The sequence below is a fragment of the Hippopotamus amphibius genome, chromosome 3 (assembly GCF_030028045.1).
Source record: "Hippopotamus amphibius kiboko isolate mHipAmp2 chromosome 3, mHipAmp2.hap2, whole genome shotgun sequence".
Lineage (NCBI taxonomy): Eukaryota > Metazoa > Chordata > Mammalia > Artiodactyla > Hippopotamidae > Hippopotamus > Hippopotamus amphibius.
The window spans coordinates 199,028,102-199,044,777 of NC_080188.1; the positions used below are offsets into that span (position 1 = coordinate 199,028,102).

At 48.8% G+C, this 16,676-nt stretch overlaps 1 protein-coding gene across 18 annotated transcripts in view; it reads left to right on the forward strand.

Annotated features, from left to right (window-relative positions):
* The window catches only part of PPP1R12B (protein phosphatase 1 regulatory subunit 12B), a 200,611-nt gene that overhangs the window by 44,399 nt on the left and 139,536 nt on the right, over positions 1–16,676 (forward strand). For 17 of the 18 annotated variants that reach the window (XR_009052569.1, XR_009052568.1, XR_009052570.1 and 14 more), the window contains exon 2: positions 13,182–13,312. Coding sequence is in view for 13 of the 18 variants with exons in the window: in XM_057726496.1 (XP_057582479.1) it covers positions 13,182–13,312 (131 nt within the window). In the remaining 5 variants the exon portion in view is untranslated. Of the gene's footprint in view, positions 1–13,181; positions 13,313–13,553; positions 13,745–16,676 lie in introns of those variants that run through there. The other variant, XM_057726493.1, reaches the window with a different exon arrangement.

Genomic DNA, 16,676 nt, shown 5'->3' on the forward strand with positions numbered 1-16,676 from the left:
CTTAACAGAGAAAGTTTGCGCCCCCTGCTCTAATCAGTGCAGCAGACTGCTTCATAGTATGTTTTGTTTTATAAAGTCACACGAAGACCATGTGTTAACAGCAGTACTCGGATTTGTGTAGTATCCTTTTTAAACATCTGTTTTCCTGTTTGTATCTCACATGTCCTCCCTGCGGTAAAAGGAGGGTCAAGTTTAGTGCTTGCTCTCTTACAGCTAGGAAACGTCTCTGTGGAAAGATCGGGCTGGGCTCTGACGTTTGCGTTGGATCTCCTTGCTTGTGTCGTCGCTTGTGCTGCCCCCCTTCTGTTCCAAACCGTGCCCTCCACCTCTGTCCTGGATGTGCCCTTGCTCACGCTTGGGCTCGGCCCCCATGAGCGAGGCGATGGAGACACGTTGAAGGAGCCTGAGCTGCCCTTCACCTTCAGCACCTTTGCAGCAGTGGCTGACGTGCCCGGTCTTGGTGGGGGTGCCTGATCCTGAGTGCACTGCCCTGCAGGTGCTCCAGGAGTCTGGGGTGTGATTACAGATGGGTAAGCACTTGTTATCGAAGGAGACGGGAGCATTTCTCATTTTTATTTCCATGAAGGGATGCCATTGCATTTCTGGGCTATGTCTGCGACGTAAGTAAATTTTTAATCCTTTTTTCAGGTTTTCACTTGTGCATCATTCTACCTTTGGAACACGAGGTTTCTTTTTGCTATTCCTGATCTATTCCTGGGCTTAGGAATGCCTTCTCTTAACAAGTAAATAACAGAAGCTTTCCTGGTTATCTTGGCAATACCACTGTCAGTCAGGGAGAGTGGAGGCTAACTCTTCTGTGTACGACCTCAAGGGATGTTTGTGTTATTTATTGATTTGTGTTATTCATTCTGCTGCCCTGCCTCCGGGACACAGCAGTCTGAGAGTTGGACTATAGACCATGTTTCTTAAATTATTTAGAGTGATGCTTTCAGAAAAAAAAAAAGTTATTTAGATTTCCAAAATCTTAACCACTAGTACCTTCCCTTTGAGCCCCAACAGTGAATTTATATTATCAGCAAAATTGATTATCCTTAAAAAAACTAAAAATAGAGCTACCATATGATCCAGCAGTTCCACTCCTGGGCATATATCTGGAGAAAACTCTAATTCAAAAAGTTACACGCATCCCAGTGTTCACAGCAGCACTATTTATAATAGGCAAGACATGGAAACAACCTAAATGTCCATCAGTAAGGTGTAGTGTACACACACACACACACACACACACACACACGGGAATATTACACAGCCATAAAAAAGAATGAAATAATGCCATTTACGGCAACATGGATGGACCTAGAGATGATCATACTCAGTGAAGTAAGCCAGACAGAGAAAAACAGATATTATATCACTTATGTGTGGAATCTAAAAAAGTGATACAAAGGAAGTCATTTACAAAACAGAAATAGACTCACGGACATGGTTACCAGAGGGGAAAGGGGCGGGAGGAGGGATAAATTAGGAGTTTGGGGTTAACATATTCACACTAATGTGTATAAAATAAACAACAGGGTCCTACTGTAGAGCAAGGAAACTATATTCAATATCCTGTAATAAGCCATAGTGGAAAAGAATATGAAAATGAATATATAAGCATATATGTATAACTGAGTCACTTTGCCATATACCAGGCACTAACACAACACTGTACATCAGCTGTACTTCGATTTTATTTATGTATTTATGTATTTAGGCCCTGCCGCACAGCTTGTGGAATCTCAGTTCCCTGACCAGGGACTGAACCCAGGCCAGGGCAGTGAAAGTGCTGCATCCTAACCACTAGACTGTCAGGGAACTCCCTGCTATGCTTCAGTTTAAGAAATGCAGTACTTCTAATAAAACAGCAACAAAAATTGATCATACTCAGATTTGGTGTGTTAAGGCCCAGCAGAAATAAGACGCTGCCTTAAGAGAGGTCAGCTGTGCTTCTGCTCCTAGCCGCCGTCCACTGGCAGTGCAGAGCAAGTCCGAGAGTGTTCCTCTGTGTCGGGTCGGATGCCCCAGGGACACGGCTCAAATGCCTGCGGCGATGGGCAGCGCCCAGGGCGTGAAGCACAGAAGGTGTGTGCTCCCTGCGTGCAAGGAATCTGCTGCAGAAGAAAAGTGAGGCTGTGCGCAGGCTTGAACACCAGTGAATGATGTGCGTGGTGAAGAGTTTGGGGAGGTGTTAGGAAGGTCTGAGCGGGTGAAGGGGATGCAGCAGGTCTAGCGCGGTGTTAGTGCTGGTCTGCAGGCCATGGGGGGACGTTGACATTCCCTCAGCGTCTCTGTGTGTTTGAACATGTTTGTGATACAGCATTTAGGGGGGATGGCTGGGGCACGGCAGGTAACAGCAGATAGAACACAGTAGAGGATGGCGGGCGTCAGGAGCCCACGCTCTGCCCGGAGGCGGCAAATGCCGCGTAGGTCCAAACGCGTGTTATTTTGTGGGAATCTGGCCTCAGCATTGCCAGATAGTCTCATTTTTTTAAAGTCTCAAATTGGAATTTTTAATGTGAAAAATCTTCATTTTTAAAATGTCACATGGGCCCAACAAAATGCTTTTAATTTACCAACTACTTTCCTATCCTAGAGATTTAAACTTTAGAGAAAAAATTGGTGTTCTCTTGAGTTGTAAAGTCACCACGGCTGTCATTAACATGTGACTTTAGAAGCTCTCAGCTGCAGCTGTGGCCTGACGCCTAAGCCCAGGTGCCCTGCTCTGTGGGCTGCTGGCTGTCCAGCGACGCTTTGCCAGGGCGGGTCCGCGGCACTCCTGACACTCACCCAGCTGCGGCTTAGCTGCGGGGCCGGGCTTTTTGACCTTGGTTTTCCTGAGCTCTCCTGGGGTGGTGTCACAGGGAAGGGGCAGCGGGCAGTACATGCTGGCCTGCTGTCCACATGGAAGTCGCCGAGGTCTTGAGAGAAGTTGGCACTCCCTGGGAATCACGCAGGGAAGACTCCTGAGCCTCGCCTGGAGTCCCTGTGTTGGCTCAGGGCCCAGCGGGGTCACAGTCCCCGAGGGTCCTAAGCTCCTAAAAGCCTGTGTTACCCCTTTGCACCTTTGGCGCTCTGACCAGCCACCCTGCCCCTTCCGCCTCAGCAGCGCTCCTCAGACCCGTCCCTCTCTGTCTCCACAGCCAGTGCGCTCCCTCAGGACCTCCTCCTCTCTGGCCTGTGGCTTTTCCCACTGCGGTGCTCACTCGTGGACAGTTTCCACGGGCTCCCTCCCTGGCCTCAAAACCTCAGGCCTCCCTGCTCCTTCAGGACAAGGATAAAGTCATTAGCGGGGGGGATGGGGCGGGGGGGGACGGGACAGGACTCTCCTTGCTGCCAGTCTACCCTACCAGCCTCTCCCGCCATGTCCCATTAGCCTGCAGGGTCACGTTCAAACCCTTCATCTGGCAGGTGAAGTGGATTTTCACGTATGCCCCACCCCCGACTGAGTACAGACATGCCGAACTTCTTACCATTCTCCCCTGGAGCTTTGTATGTCCTGTTCCCTTTCTTCTAATTCTCTTTATCCCTGCGTTTTCAACTGGCGACTCCTTTATGATGTGAGTGAATAACCTCCATTTTGGAAGGTGCTCCCTGTCACCCCAGACAAAGCTAGTGACATCTTACCCTGAGCTCTAACACTGTACGTATCTTGTGTTAGAGTAGGATTCCTCTTGTGCGTACCATTTAAATAACTTTTTCTACCACTAAATGGTCAAGTCTTACTCATATTTATTTATTGGCTGCATTGGGTCTTCATGCTATTCACGGGTTTTCTCTAGTTGTGGCGAGCAGGGGCCACTCTTCGTTGTGGTGCGCGGGCTTCTTTTTGTGGTGGCTTCTCTTGTTGCAGAGCACAGGCTCTGGGCACTCAGGCTTCAGTACTTGTGGCACACAGCCTCAGTGGTTGTGGCTCGTGGGCTCTAGAGCACAGGCTCAGTCATTGTGGCACATGGGCCTCGTTGCTCTGCAGCGTGTGGGATCTTCCCGGCCCAGGGCTCAAACCCGTGTCCCCTGCATTGGCAGGAGGATTCTTAACCACTGTGCCACCAGGGAAGCCCAGAGTCTCGCTCATGTTTGATTCCTGCCTCTCTTCCTGAGGACTGTGTCTGGCACAGCATAGCCCTCAGTAAATATTTGTTAGGTGAATAAATGAGAAGTACTTTACACTCAAGGGACACATCGCTAAGGTAAATTCTTAACCTGTTCTTTGGGGATGTGTGTCAGTGTCAGATCTGGAACTGAAATCTGTCTTCTCAGGTGTTCTGTCCGTGCTAACAGCAGACTGGGATGGACCGTCTGCTGCCGGTGACTCAGTGCCTGTGAAACCCGGCCTCAGCCCCGGAAGCCCCTGTGAGCTGCTCTTCCGGTCCTGGCTCCTTGTCTCCCCTTCCTCTAGGACCACCTCTCGTTTGCTTCCTTCCTTTAGAGCAGAACCTGACTGCTGTGGTCTCTTGGCATCTGTTGGGACTTACAGAGAGTTTATACTATATTTGTGTTTATTTGAAATGAAGTATATATTTTTTGCCCTTTCTTGTGCTCTTAGAGACTAAACAAGGATAATAATACATTGATAATAGTCCGAGTAGCAGCTAACAATTCCGTAGCATCTAACTATATGCTGGGCACTACGTGCTTTTGTGTACCTTACTTAGCTCGTTTGTGATGCATGACGTGGGTACTGTGGACAGTATCATAATTTAGCAGCTGAGGGAGCGGAAGCATACAGAGATCACGTGATTGCTCGTGCCGGGGTTTGAGCTCGGGCGGGCTTGTCCCACGGCCCCCGCTGCTGGCTGTGGCGCTCTACCGGGTGGGGCTGTGGGGTTGCGGTCCCTGCTGCCCCTGGCCGTGGGGAGGCATGGCCGTAGGTGATACGGACTAGTGTCGTGGTAGCTTTGTCTGTGCAAAGCTCCGGATGAAAATATTCTGGGAAAATAATAACTTCTTGTTTATTCTTTTAGGAATAAAATTTGCTGTGCTGGTTTGTACTTTCTGAGAATCTAACCTTCCTGTAATTTCTTTGTGGCTTTTACTCCCTACCCAACTCAGGTCCCAGAATTGCCTTCCTTCTGTTTTTGAGGCTTCCTTGACAGCTCTGGAGCACTGCCCATGCCCTCGCTTTCAGACCACACTCTTGTGACTTGTGAAACACTTGTTTATGGGCACAGAGTGATCTGGAGTTAAATAGAAAAGTCACTCTCCATGGGACAGCAATGTACTCTGCGTGCCAGCTGGCCGCAGGGTAGACTGGAGGGGCTGTGGTGAGGACCGGTAGCCAAGCTGTGAGGGAGGTTTCTAATCTGGACTCGTGCTGGTAAACAGAGCGGCAGCCCAAGCACTGCAGTGGCACCTGTGTGTTTTGTGTGTAGTCTGGTCAGGAGTGACCGACTCAGATCAACCAGTTGGCCACATTCCTCATAAGAAATTATTGCAGACCTATACTAATGCCAGTTTACCCTGTATGTTCTAAAGTAAAGTCATTTTTAGGAAGATAGTGTCAGGTATTAAAAATGTTCCATCACACACACACACACGCACGCGCACACACACACACCCCTCCCCAAACCCAGTGCAGGGGGCACGGGATGAGTTCGATCCCTGGTTGGGGAACTAAGATCCCGCATGCCACACAGCGCAGCCAAAAAAAAAAAAAAGTTCCATGGGCCAAGTGGTATCTTGAGCCTGGCCCACAAACGCTGTTTTGGGTACCTCTAAATTGGTAGGTAGAAAACCTTAGTTGGTTCCACCACTGAATATGCGACCTTAAATAGTTCATTTACCTTTTCTGGGCCAGTTTCTGCATCTGTAGAAGGCGACGTCGTATTGCCAGCTGTTCCAGCTGCCGCATTCCGTCCTTCTTCTACAGGTTTGTTATCGTGTACTTCTCCCAAGGAACCTCTTTTGATCTAGTCTGTGAAGGTGAATCATTTCGTGGCTTGGTGCCTCAGCCATCACGTGCACAGTCTATAAGAGGGCTTTCTTATCGCTGTACACATGTCAGGCTGACTCAGCCGTGTACACCCGTTTGGTCTGAGAGAATCTCACGCTGGGGATTTACCACAATTATGGGGCCTCACTTATTGTTCCTCGATATTAGGACTGTCAATGAGGGAGGGGTGGAGGTGTGACGCTCAGAGCTATAAAACTTCTGTTTGAGGGTAATCGTGAGCTTTGAGAAGATGCAGCCTTGGTTTTCTGGGCCCTTTCTTCCTCTTCTTCCTTCTTGACTTTTCAAAAACCTACCTTGATGACAAGAGTTAGGTCAGCTGTGTGTAGCCTTTATCGTGCGGAAGTTGCCATGGTGGTTCCTATGAGACAACGTAATGGGCTTTTCTTCGTTTAAATGCCTGGGGAAGGTTGAAGGAAACATTGTTTGAAGGGGAGGGGCTTGCGGCACTTAGAGGAGGTCGTATTAGAACCCAGAATGAACACATTTTTGAAATCTAAATACTGTCAATATGATACTTGCTCTTAACTGAAGGAAGGTGTTCTCTGGTCCCACACTGTAGACATTTACAGTCTGGGGATAACGTGCCAGTGTATTGAGAACAAGAATCTCAGCGCGACCCGCCACGGAGAAGTCTGCCCTTCCGCTGTCTCTGGAGGCTCTCGCTCCTGGAAGGCTGCAGGTCTGCATGCAGGGCCTGCCTGACCACTGAGTGCATACTCAGATGTGGTTCTCACCGTCTGGGAGCCAAACTGTCAGCACCAGTGGGGTTGTGAGTCTTTCACACGGAACTGACAGTGGCTGGGTCACCTGTCGTGTTGGAGCGGACTGCTGCTCTGATTCTCACTCAAGTAGTGGTTACACGGTATCGCGGGTGGAATGGAAGGTTTGACTCAGCACTGGGTCAGGCCGTGTGAACTGCAGTAAGGTAAAGCCTTCTCGTAGCGCTGGTGTGACGGTTGAGATTTCCAAATGGACCGACTCCTTTACCATTTTGAATCTACTCGTGAATTTTGGTCACACGGTGAGCCTGCCCTGTTGGAGCGAGGGGACTTTGAGCTTGGACACGATGGGCGCGTAGCAGACTCACCGTTCAGCACTGCCCCCGAGCTTCAGCCCAGGCCTCCGCCAGAGCCCCTGCAGCAGCGTGCCTGGCACGGGCACATGGTCAGCTCTTTCAGGACATTTGCTCTTTGGGCTGAAGATTGATTTAAAAACATTCTTAAACCTTCTGTTAAATGCAGCTGTATCTTAAGAAGTGGTATAATTAATTTTCTGACCACTTTTTATCTGACAAAAATGGTGACTCGCTGCTGTAACGTTTGTTGGTACCAAGGGGTGAGGACGTGGCAGGCCCTCTAGGTTCTGACGTCCTATTCCGCACCAGTTGTGTTAGTTTCCTGAGCTTCTGTGACAGATCACCACAAACTTTGTGGCTTTAAACAACAGAAGTCTATTATCTCACAGCTCTGGAGGCCAGAAGTCTGAAATCAAGGTGTTGATGGGCCCGCTCTACCTCCGGAGGCTCCAGGAGAGAACCTGTTCTTTGCCTCTCCCAGCCCCTGCTGATGGCTGCGTCACTCCAGCCTCTGCCCCCGCGGTCACACTGCCATCTCTTCTGCCTTTGTCACATTCTCCCTGCCTGCCTCTTACTAGGAGACTTGTTGTTGGATGTAGGGTCCACTCGAATCATCCAGGATGACCTGCTCAGCTCAAGCCCTTAACCTAATTACACCACAGAGACCCCCATTCCAAGTCAGGTCACACTCTCCAGTTCCAGGGGTTAGCACACACATGTGTCTGTTGGGGGCCACCACTCAATACACTGCGCCAAGGGAGGGGAGATACGTGAACAGTACAGACTGTATGGGAGGCATCGACGTATAGCGTCCTTGATCCGACCCCAGCCTGTACTTGGACGTGCTGTGTGATTTTGGTGCGATGAGTCTGGAGAGAAGTCTTTGGACGAGTCCAGATAACAGAGCATCACCGGAATGTATAGAAAATGTGACTTTCTGTGAGTTTGGGCATTTGTTCTTTTCATTCAGCAAACATGTGTTGGCGGTCCCCGGAGTGCCCTGTGCTGCTCTAGGTGCTTGGGATACATCCGTGAACAGGCAGCCAGCGGTTCCTGCCCTGGTGGAATTTACGTTCTAGCTTTGCTAGTGGTGACTTGAGAATTTCACACAGGTGATTCAGGGTGTTTGGCAGATAAACATCCGTGTGAACGAAATTAGGCTCTTTGCTGTTGTGTCCAAGCATTTAGGGTTTCCAACATAAAGTTGAAATTATATAATTTTGGGAATTATATACATTTTGAGTTCTGTGTAAACGATATAAATTATGACGGAATTATACAAGTGTGGGAGTGCAGAGGACAGGATGGTGAAAGGTGTGGAATGGGGGCGTATCACCCGCAGCTGGGTGGTGTTCTGAGCCGCGGCAGCAAGGTCACACTCGGACCCGTGGCTCTCGGTGGCGGTGACAGTTGCAGGCTATTTTGGGAACGGAGGAGGCTCTGTTTTGTAAGGCCACCTCTGTGCTCCCAGATGAACTCTGGCACGGGTCCGCCCTCAGCCGTTGATAAAGAGAGGCTGTGGTGCTCTTTCCTGTGTTACTGGTAACGTCAAGGCTTTTTCCTTGGCGATGGCTTCTCCTTGCCAGGGACGTGTGACGTGCTGATTTTAGGAAGCTTTAAATTATTACCTGGCAGTTTTTCTGATAGCTTTCTGAACTAATAATTAAATAACATCTCCTTTCCTCAAGGAGCATAGAACAAGCTGTTACTTCAGTAACATTCTGTGTGTCTGTAGGGAAGGAAAATAGAAATGACCTTAAGCCGCAGCAGAAAGAACAGGGTTCAATGCAAAGAAGAATCTTCCCGCTGATGTCAAAAGGAGCATCAGAAAGCCCTTTAGCCGCCTTTGCCTGTTCAAGAAAAGGAAGGACCTGTATGGGGAAGGCTCGTGCAGCCCTGTGGAGGTGTGGGGTCGGAGGCCGCGGCCCCCGTGGGGCTTGGTAGATGGCGAGTCCGCTCACCCTGCCGGCTTCGTCCCGATGGGTCAGCGGCACAGCTGCGGACAGAGGGGGCAGAGGGCGTCTAAGTTTAGTTGTCAACTCGTTGAGAAGGTTTTCAGGGACCGTTCGTCTGTGCTCCACGGCTTTAGTTATATTCTTTCTTCTGGAGGAAAAAAAATACCCCAAAAACAAAGAACAGAGAACAGTCACTCCAAGGTGCCTCATGAGAGTGACCGTCTGACGACGGCCCTCCTTAGTTTAAACCGTGGACGTATGTTTGAGCCCTGTGGCTCCTGACCTCAGGAACCCGCAGGATCCTGGGCCCTAGAGGGAATTTCCTGAAGTCAGACTCAACAGACAGGCTCCAAAAGCTTGCTCATTCAAAGACATTTGCAACCAAGCTGCCTTCCTCCCACGGGATACTAGAGCTGGAGGGTGGTGGTAGGTGAGGGGTAAGTAGGACTTAAGCTTTTTCCTGGGGAAGTCGTTGCTGTTTGTTAAACCATTGGCTTAAAATCAGCAATGCCAGGCACTGTGCCAAGGGTCCCTCTCCTTTAAGCCTCACAGAGTCCTGCCAGGTGGGTGGTGTTCCCCTGCTCCAGAGGAGCCACCGGTACTCAGGTGCTGCCCTCACTCGGGACTGTGCACACGGCAGGGCTGGGGCACGAGCCAGGTCCGCCTGGCGCCAGAGCCGACGCCCGCACGGTGTGCTGTCCTGCACTCTGGGGGGGGACGCGGGGGTCGCCCACGAGTGGTCCCGCTTTGCTTTCTTTGAGATGATTCTTTGGAGGTTGAGGCTCTGTCAGGTTACATGGCAGATTAGGCCAGCTTTTTGTTACTTTTGATACTCACAGCATCATTCTTACAGAAATACTGTATCAAGGATTTGAGACTCATAGAAATTATCATCAAACTGAAAAGGAAGAGAACTAAAATTATGGTGGGATGAAGGAGATGAAGAAAAGGAAGGGGGGAGAGAAGTAAGAGGCGAGGAAAGAGGAAAGACAGGTTTTCTCCCATGTAAAACCTGGACTAGCTAGGCTTATTTTAGCCTCTGGAATTTTGCTGCTGTCATCTGCAAAGGGTGAGGAATCATCTTGAAAACACTGGCTTCCAAAATTTTGCCAACAGTGGTGGCCATTGGCTCAGTGTTCAGGCTGTTCTTCTTTCAGAGCGGAAGACATTTTGCAACCAAGCAAGGAACAGTTGACCCAGCTGCTTAGCGCAGGTCAGGATAGTTCATTTGACCTTCCTGATACAGGAATTGATCACTACCTGGGCAGAGAGTGTACTTAACCTCTAAAACACGTTCTTCTCCTTGGACTTCAGCACCTCTTTGAAAAGTACCCTCTTCCATCCTTTCAGTTAAAGTATTGACAGTTTTTTAGTGACATACTCTGCAAGGGGTTGGTTAAATCTTGCCCTGTGGGATTGCAGACTGGCAGACGTGCAGTGTATATGAGAGATTTAGTGACAATCATAATTATGAAATCGTTTATAATATGAGTAGGTATGAAATATTTTACATGGTAAAGAAGTATACATGGGGAAAGCTTATAGAAGTTGATCAACCTAAGAAAATATCATAGAAGAAATGTAGCTTTTGGAGCTGCTTGTTGAAAAAGAAACTATTATGAACACTGGCTATAAAAGTCATCTGGCCTCAAAAGCTCAGGTTGGAGGAATATATTATATGACATTGAATCAAATCTGGGTTGAGATGTTTAGCTCATCTCACTAATTGTAAACAGAATATTGGATGTTTTGGGGGAAATGAACAAAGATGCTTTTTGTAACCAAGGTTACCTACTGAAAAATCCTCTAGATTGAATCAACCGCTTTTCATCCCTCCTTTGTCCCTAAGCGGGATTGACACGAGGTTAGTCTGGAGAGTTTCCTGTAAGTCCTCTTGGTAGGATAGATGCTGCTTAGGTGTCACGGTTGCCCTCTGAGTTCCGGCTTGAGTTCTCCCCACGGTGATCTTGCTGTTTAAACAGTTGCTCACTGTCACCGTAAAATCTCCCTTGGTATCTTTCACTGAAGACATCAGTCCTCAAACTGTTCTGTCTGAGGAATCCTTTACACTCTAAAAATTTATTCAGGACCCCAAAGAGCTTTAGTTCATAAATGTTAATACATATTACTGAAAAATCTTGAAAATATGTACTTACTAATTCATTTAAAGTAGCAATAACCCATTACATGTTCATATAAATCACATATTTTAATTGAAAAGAGCTATTGATATATATTTTCAAAAACAAAAGCAAGGTAAGAAAAGTCCGTTGACATGGTAACATAATGAGAATAGTGGTGGTGTTTTACATTTTCACAAATCTCTTTTGGTGTCTGCGTTCAGTCTCTTGTGATATAGTGTTTTGATTAAAGTATATAAAGAACATCTGGCCTCACGTGGATGTCTGTTTGGAAAAGGGAGGAGTATTTTAATAGTCTCTTCAGACAGTTATGGGTATTCTTCTTGGCACTATACTAAAATGCCAATAAGTATGTAGTAGTTTCTTAAGTATTAGTTGCAATTTGGAATCTGAAACCATGTCAGTGGACTTTTCTTACTTCGTGACATTAAAATCCAGTGGTCTAACTTGTATTTTGAATGAATCCTTTACCCACGCGTGATTTTCTCACACCATGCGTTTGATTGTGTGCAAAATATGGGTTCATTGAGTTACGCAGATCTTCTAGATGTTAATGTGTTTCAGTCTACAATATCAAAAAACTACATTTTTTATAATTCCGTTGACCACATCAGAAAACTGAGTATTAGGAAGCTGTCAAGCTCATGGTAGGTTTCTTTCCTTTGAAGTGACAGGCTCACTTCATTCATTTTCAAGTCTTAATCATCATAATGAATGTGTCGGTTATTCTTTTGAGTAAAAATAGCATCTGTGAAAAAAACTGTTTGTTCATCTTGCAACTCAAACAGATGCACAGGTGCTTTTTCTCAGAGGCGGCGCCGTGCCTTGGTGTGTGGAGTTCTTTATGCGCACTTGCTGCTTTGTCACACAGGATATTAAGAACACTTACCGTCAAGTTTTGAGGTGTAATAAAATTAATGATTTCTACTGCTTCATCACTGCCATTGCTCAGTGAAACGGGCCTTTTTGGGGTTTTGTTTTGCGGAGAGTTTGTGGCCAGGAAGAGTACAGTCAGCACCCGTCCCCTTTGGCGCCTCCTTTGGCTGGGCGGGGGCTCCAGCGGTCCTTCCCAGCATGGCTCTGCATCGGTAGTGGGAACGTCAACACAGTGGAAAGGGCAGATCCTGTATTAACATCGTTCTAAAAATCATTCTGATCTGGAAGACAGCTTCTCAGCTCAAGTTTTAAGTCTTTTTTTTTTTTTTAGAGGAGGGGTTTAAGAGACAGGTTTTAAAAAGAGGAGTCTCGTTTGCTTCTGGGCCCTGCGGTGTCTGTGCTGCTTTGCATCCACCTGAGTCTTGATGCCGACCACCTATGTCAGCGTGGGCTCTCGCCGCCTTTATCGCGGATGCGTCCAGGTGGCCCGTGGGTCTTGGCAGCCCTCACTGCTCTGTGTGACTGCTCCTTTTAGGCTGATGGCAGGCCTGAAGGAAGCGTCTCTGCCTTCTGATTGTTGCTGTGAGTTGAGCAGCCAAGGATGCCTAAGCGTCCGCAGCTGCAGACGTACTTGGCCATGTTGCCTGCAGCCGTTCAGAAGATATGTGAAAAGAAAATGCATCCCTTCTGTTTCAAAGGTCACTGCACCCTTTCTCACCAAAGCAGGGGTGGTTGAGCAACCCTGGGACACACACTGCAGCTTCCCACTGAGAAGGTTGCATTTGGTCCTGTGTGACTATTGTCCTTGAAAATTCATAGGCAGTCAGTGGCTCCTGACATCCCCTCCTCTTTTTTTTTTATCATATAATGGTGGAGCAGCTCACCCGTTGATGGTACTTCAGAAAGCACTTTCCTCATTTAATCCTGGCAGCACTGTCAGTAAGATTAAATATCATTACACCTGTTTCACAGCTGAGACACTGAGGCATGGAGAGAATTCAGGGATTTGCATGAGATCACAGAGCTGAGACGTCACACTCTGGACACTTTCATCAGGATGCAGGAAACAGAAATTCATACTTCGTCCCTGCTGCAGCAGTGCCAGTGCCCAGAGCGGTAACTGGCACGCTGTAGAGCTCAGTAAGTACTTGTTGAATGAATGGATGGACTTTTCTTTTCAGGCTTGTATTGATGAAAATTTGGACATGGTGAAGTTCCTGGTGGAGAACGGAGCGAATGTAAACCAGCAGGACAACGAGGGCTGGACACCCCTCCACGCAGCAGCTTCCTGTGGCTACCTCAACATAGCAGAGTGAGTCCCTGTGCCGGCAGGCTTCTCGGAGGGCAGCCTTCCTTTCTCTTCTGCTCATAAGAATTTGTATTTCATAAGCAGTTATAACCTCTCTTTACTACAAAGTATAAAAGCGGGAAGTTGAATTATTTTTAAGGAATAACTAATACTGTGTTTTACATAGCTGCTACTTCGACAGTTTTTTAGTTGAAATTTTGTTTGCTTCTTTTTCCAGGTAATTCATATTTGTTGGGATATACAGAGGTGGCCTCTGTCTGTTGCACAGTCTGGGTTCACTTTTTGAGCGACTGTAGCTGGACACACGTGGGCAGGCCTGGAGAGTTTTTCTGGACTTCTTTGTAAACCTGTTTTATTGGTTGTTTTTTTTAAAAAGCAGTGCTTAGTGCAAATGAGGTGGAGGATACCCGGCTCCTGGTTGCAGAACTTGCGTAGGTAATAGCAGAAGCGTGAGCCCAACATCCGCGCAGAGGAGAGGTGGGAGGGCCCCCCCGCGCCGAGCCCAGCCTCCCGCACACCTGGGGGCCCTCCCTGGGCAGAAGCCCGGCCACGTGGTGTCTGGGCTGGAAGGGGTGCCAAGTAAATGTCTGTGGAAGGAGGGAATGGTGAGGGAGGCTGCTTTTAAATAGAAAGAGACTTTGGTACTTAAAAGATCTCTCAGATGAGGCCGTCGAGTGTATTCTAGGTGAGAGTAAAGGTAGATTGCTAAGGTAAAGTCTCTAAATAGAATCATGATGATGCTCTGTGGTCCGTGGAGAAGCGGGTTGCTTGTTTTTGGGCGCCTTTCACACTGGGGTTAGTGCAGACAGCGTGGGTGGGGTGGGGGGATTACGCGGGCAGCTCTGTGGAGCCGGGGGTGGCCTCCCACAGACACTGCTGTGCCCGGGTGTCCCGGGGGGGGCGGGGGACGTCGGGCAGGGGCAGGGCAGGCCGTGGCACCCGTGCGGACTGGGCCGCCTGCTCTTCCCCACAACCGGCGGGAGGGAGCCGTGTGGTTTTCTCCCGGCTCGGTTCTTGTGAACCAGTCACCTCCCCACCCGGGCTGCCCCTTCCCCGGGCCCACGGGAGGGCTCGAACTCCCAGCCTGACCCACTCAGCAACGTTCTGACGCCCAAGAGTTGGGTGGCCTCCCCAGAGATTTCCACCTTCACATGAAAACAGCATCTAAGGAACATTCGCAGAACACGGGGGCCCGCGTCGCTGTGTGGTTGTTCATCCCGGTGGCTGGTTCGTGAGTTGGAGCCGCCAGATCGCGTCACGTTCAGGGTCCCGCCTTCTCCACCGGGAGGCAGCAGGCGGAGCCCTCGCTCGACGTGGCCGCCTCGTGTTGGTGTGGCCCACGGGGCCTCTGCCCTGCTCCTGTGAACGCTTGCTTGTGGTGCTTTCTTCACCCCAGCTTTACCGGAGGGCGCCGTTCCTTTGGAATAAGTTCACACTGTAGGTGTCTCTTGCCCGGATACGTGTTATAACCTCGAATGAAACGCACTGGTGAGAGTTGCTGTTTCCTCCTGCAGGTGGTCCCTAGTCAGACACAGGAAGTCTGACCGGGAGAGGTGACCAGACCCCCTCGTGTGGCGGGTGGTGTGGACGCCCTCCTCCCCCCCACCGTGCACCGCCCGTGGCCGGCCTCGGCCTGGCCGCCGTGTGCCCGTCTGCGCAGCAGCGCGGCCCGCACAGCCGGGAGCCCCGGGGCTCATGCCGCTCGTTTTCCTGCCTTTACCTCAGGGCCTCTGAGGAGGGCTTCACGTCAGAGTAGCATTTGATCAGTTGTCCTTTTTCTTTTTGTATCTTAAAGACCTTAAACTCTGTACTCTTATTCCCAGAATCATTAGAAACTCTAATTTTGAGGGAGCGGAAATGAGGAAAAGGCAAACTGGCTTCCTCGGGAAGAATCTAAGTGCATTCTGTCTCATGGTCCAGGATGACCTTTTTTTGTCTCATATTTGAACTCAGGATGATATATTTTTTAAGAAGAGGTTTAGGGGCTCTTTATTCCTCATTTTGAGTTCAGGCATGTCGCTAGTTAGCTGGGTGTTTCCATTTCCATTGCTAATAAGTGCTTAACTTAGAAGCAGTGTTTAGTTTGGCTCTGTAGTTTACTGGGGGTGGTAATTTATGCTGCGTTTTTGAACACATTTTCTTTCCCCCTTAGAACAGCAGCAAAAAGACCCTGCATCAGTGATGACTTGAGAGGGACACAGAGACTTTATTCCCTCCCTCCCCCCCTCCTCCCGTTTTTCTTTCCTTCTCTCTCTCTCTTCTTTCTCTTCCTTCCTTCCTTTCTCTTTCTCTCTCTCTCTCTCTCTCCCCCTCTCTCTCCACACGCGGCTTGTGGGATCTTAGTTCCCTGATCAGGGATTCAACTTGGGCCCTCGGCAGTGAAAGCACAGAGTCCTAACCACTGCGCCGCCAGGAAATTCCCACAGAGGCTTTATTTTCTAAAGGGCAACTGAGCTAATGGCTATTTCGGAGCCTCAGGGTAACTATAAAAATTCTCAGGAGTAAAGTAAACATTCCTTCTTAGGGATGTCCCTGCAGTCCAGTGAAGACTGGGTGCTCACAATGCAGGGAACCTGGGTTTGGTCACTGGTCAGGGAACTCAGATCTTGCGTGCCGCACAGTGTGGCCAAAAATAAAAAATAAATTAAAAAATATTACTTCATAGGTTGATATTTATTCTTGTTCAGGTAAAAGTGTGAAACTAGAGAGGTTTTTCCCTCTTCCTCCTCACCCTTAAAATGGTTTAGGAAGGTAGCCTTGCTTAAGAATAATCTCTCTCTGATTCGTGGAGAGCCAGATTGCTTTCTAGAAGTGAGTATTCTTGATCTTGCGTCTAAGAACTTGTCAGGAAAGGGAAAAGCAGTACCCTTTATGTCTAAGTGACATCGTGCCTGACCCAGTGAGGAACGCGATGGATGTCAGAGCAGAGCAGTTACCATGTTTTCTTTGTCATGTGATGTTTGTGGATTGCCGAGAGAAAAGAGACAGTGTCAGACATCGTGGCAGCGGTAGCCGTGAGGAGGACACAGCTGTGGTCCTGAAGTAGCCCTCAGCCTGCTGGGGTGGCTGTACCAGGTTGCATGTGTGTCATGACAGAGGCGCAGGCTTAGTGCTGGCGAGGACGGAGATCAGGGGACGAGAGGGAAGATTTGGTCGGTGAGAGCAGGCAGTGGCCTTTTTAGTGGACCTTGAAAGACGTGAAGAGTTTCCAGCAGGGAAAGGAGAAGGGGTGTTTCATCAGTTGGAGGAAACTACTGGAGCCATGGGAGGTAGCTGGGGTGTGTTTGGGGACTGCGAAGAGTTCCCTGTGATCGGAGTAGAGGGTACAGTTCAATCCAAAGCCCATTTATTGAGGGATTACTATGTA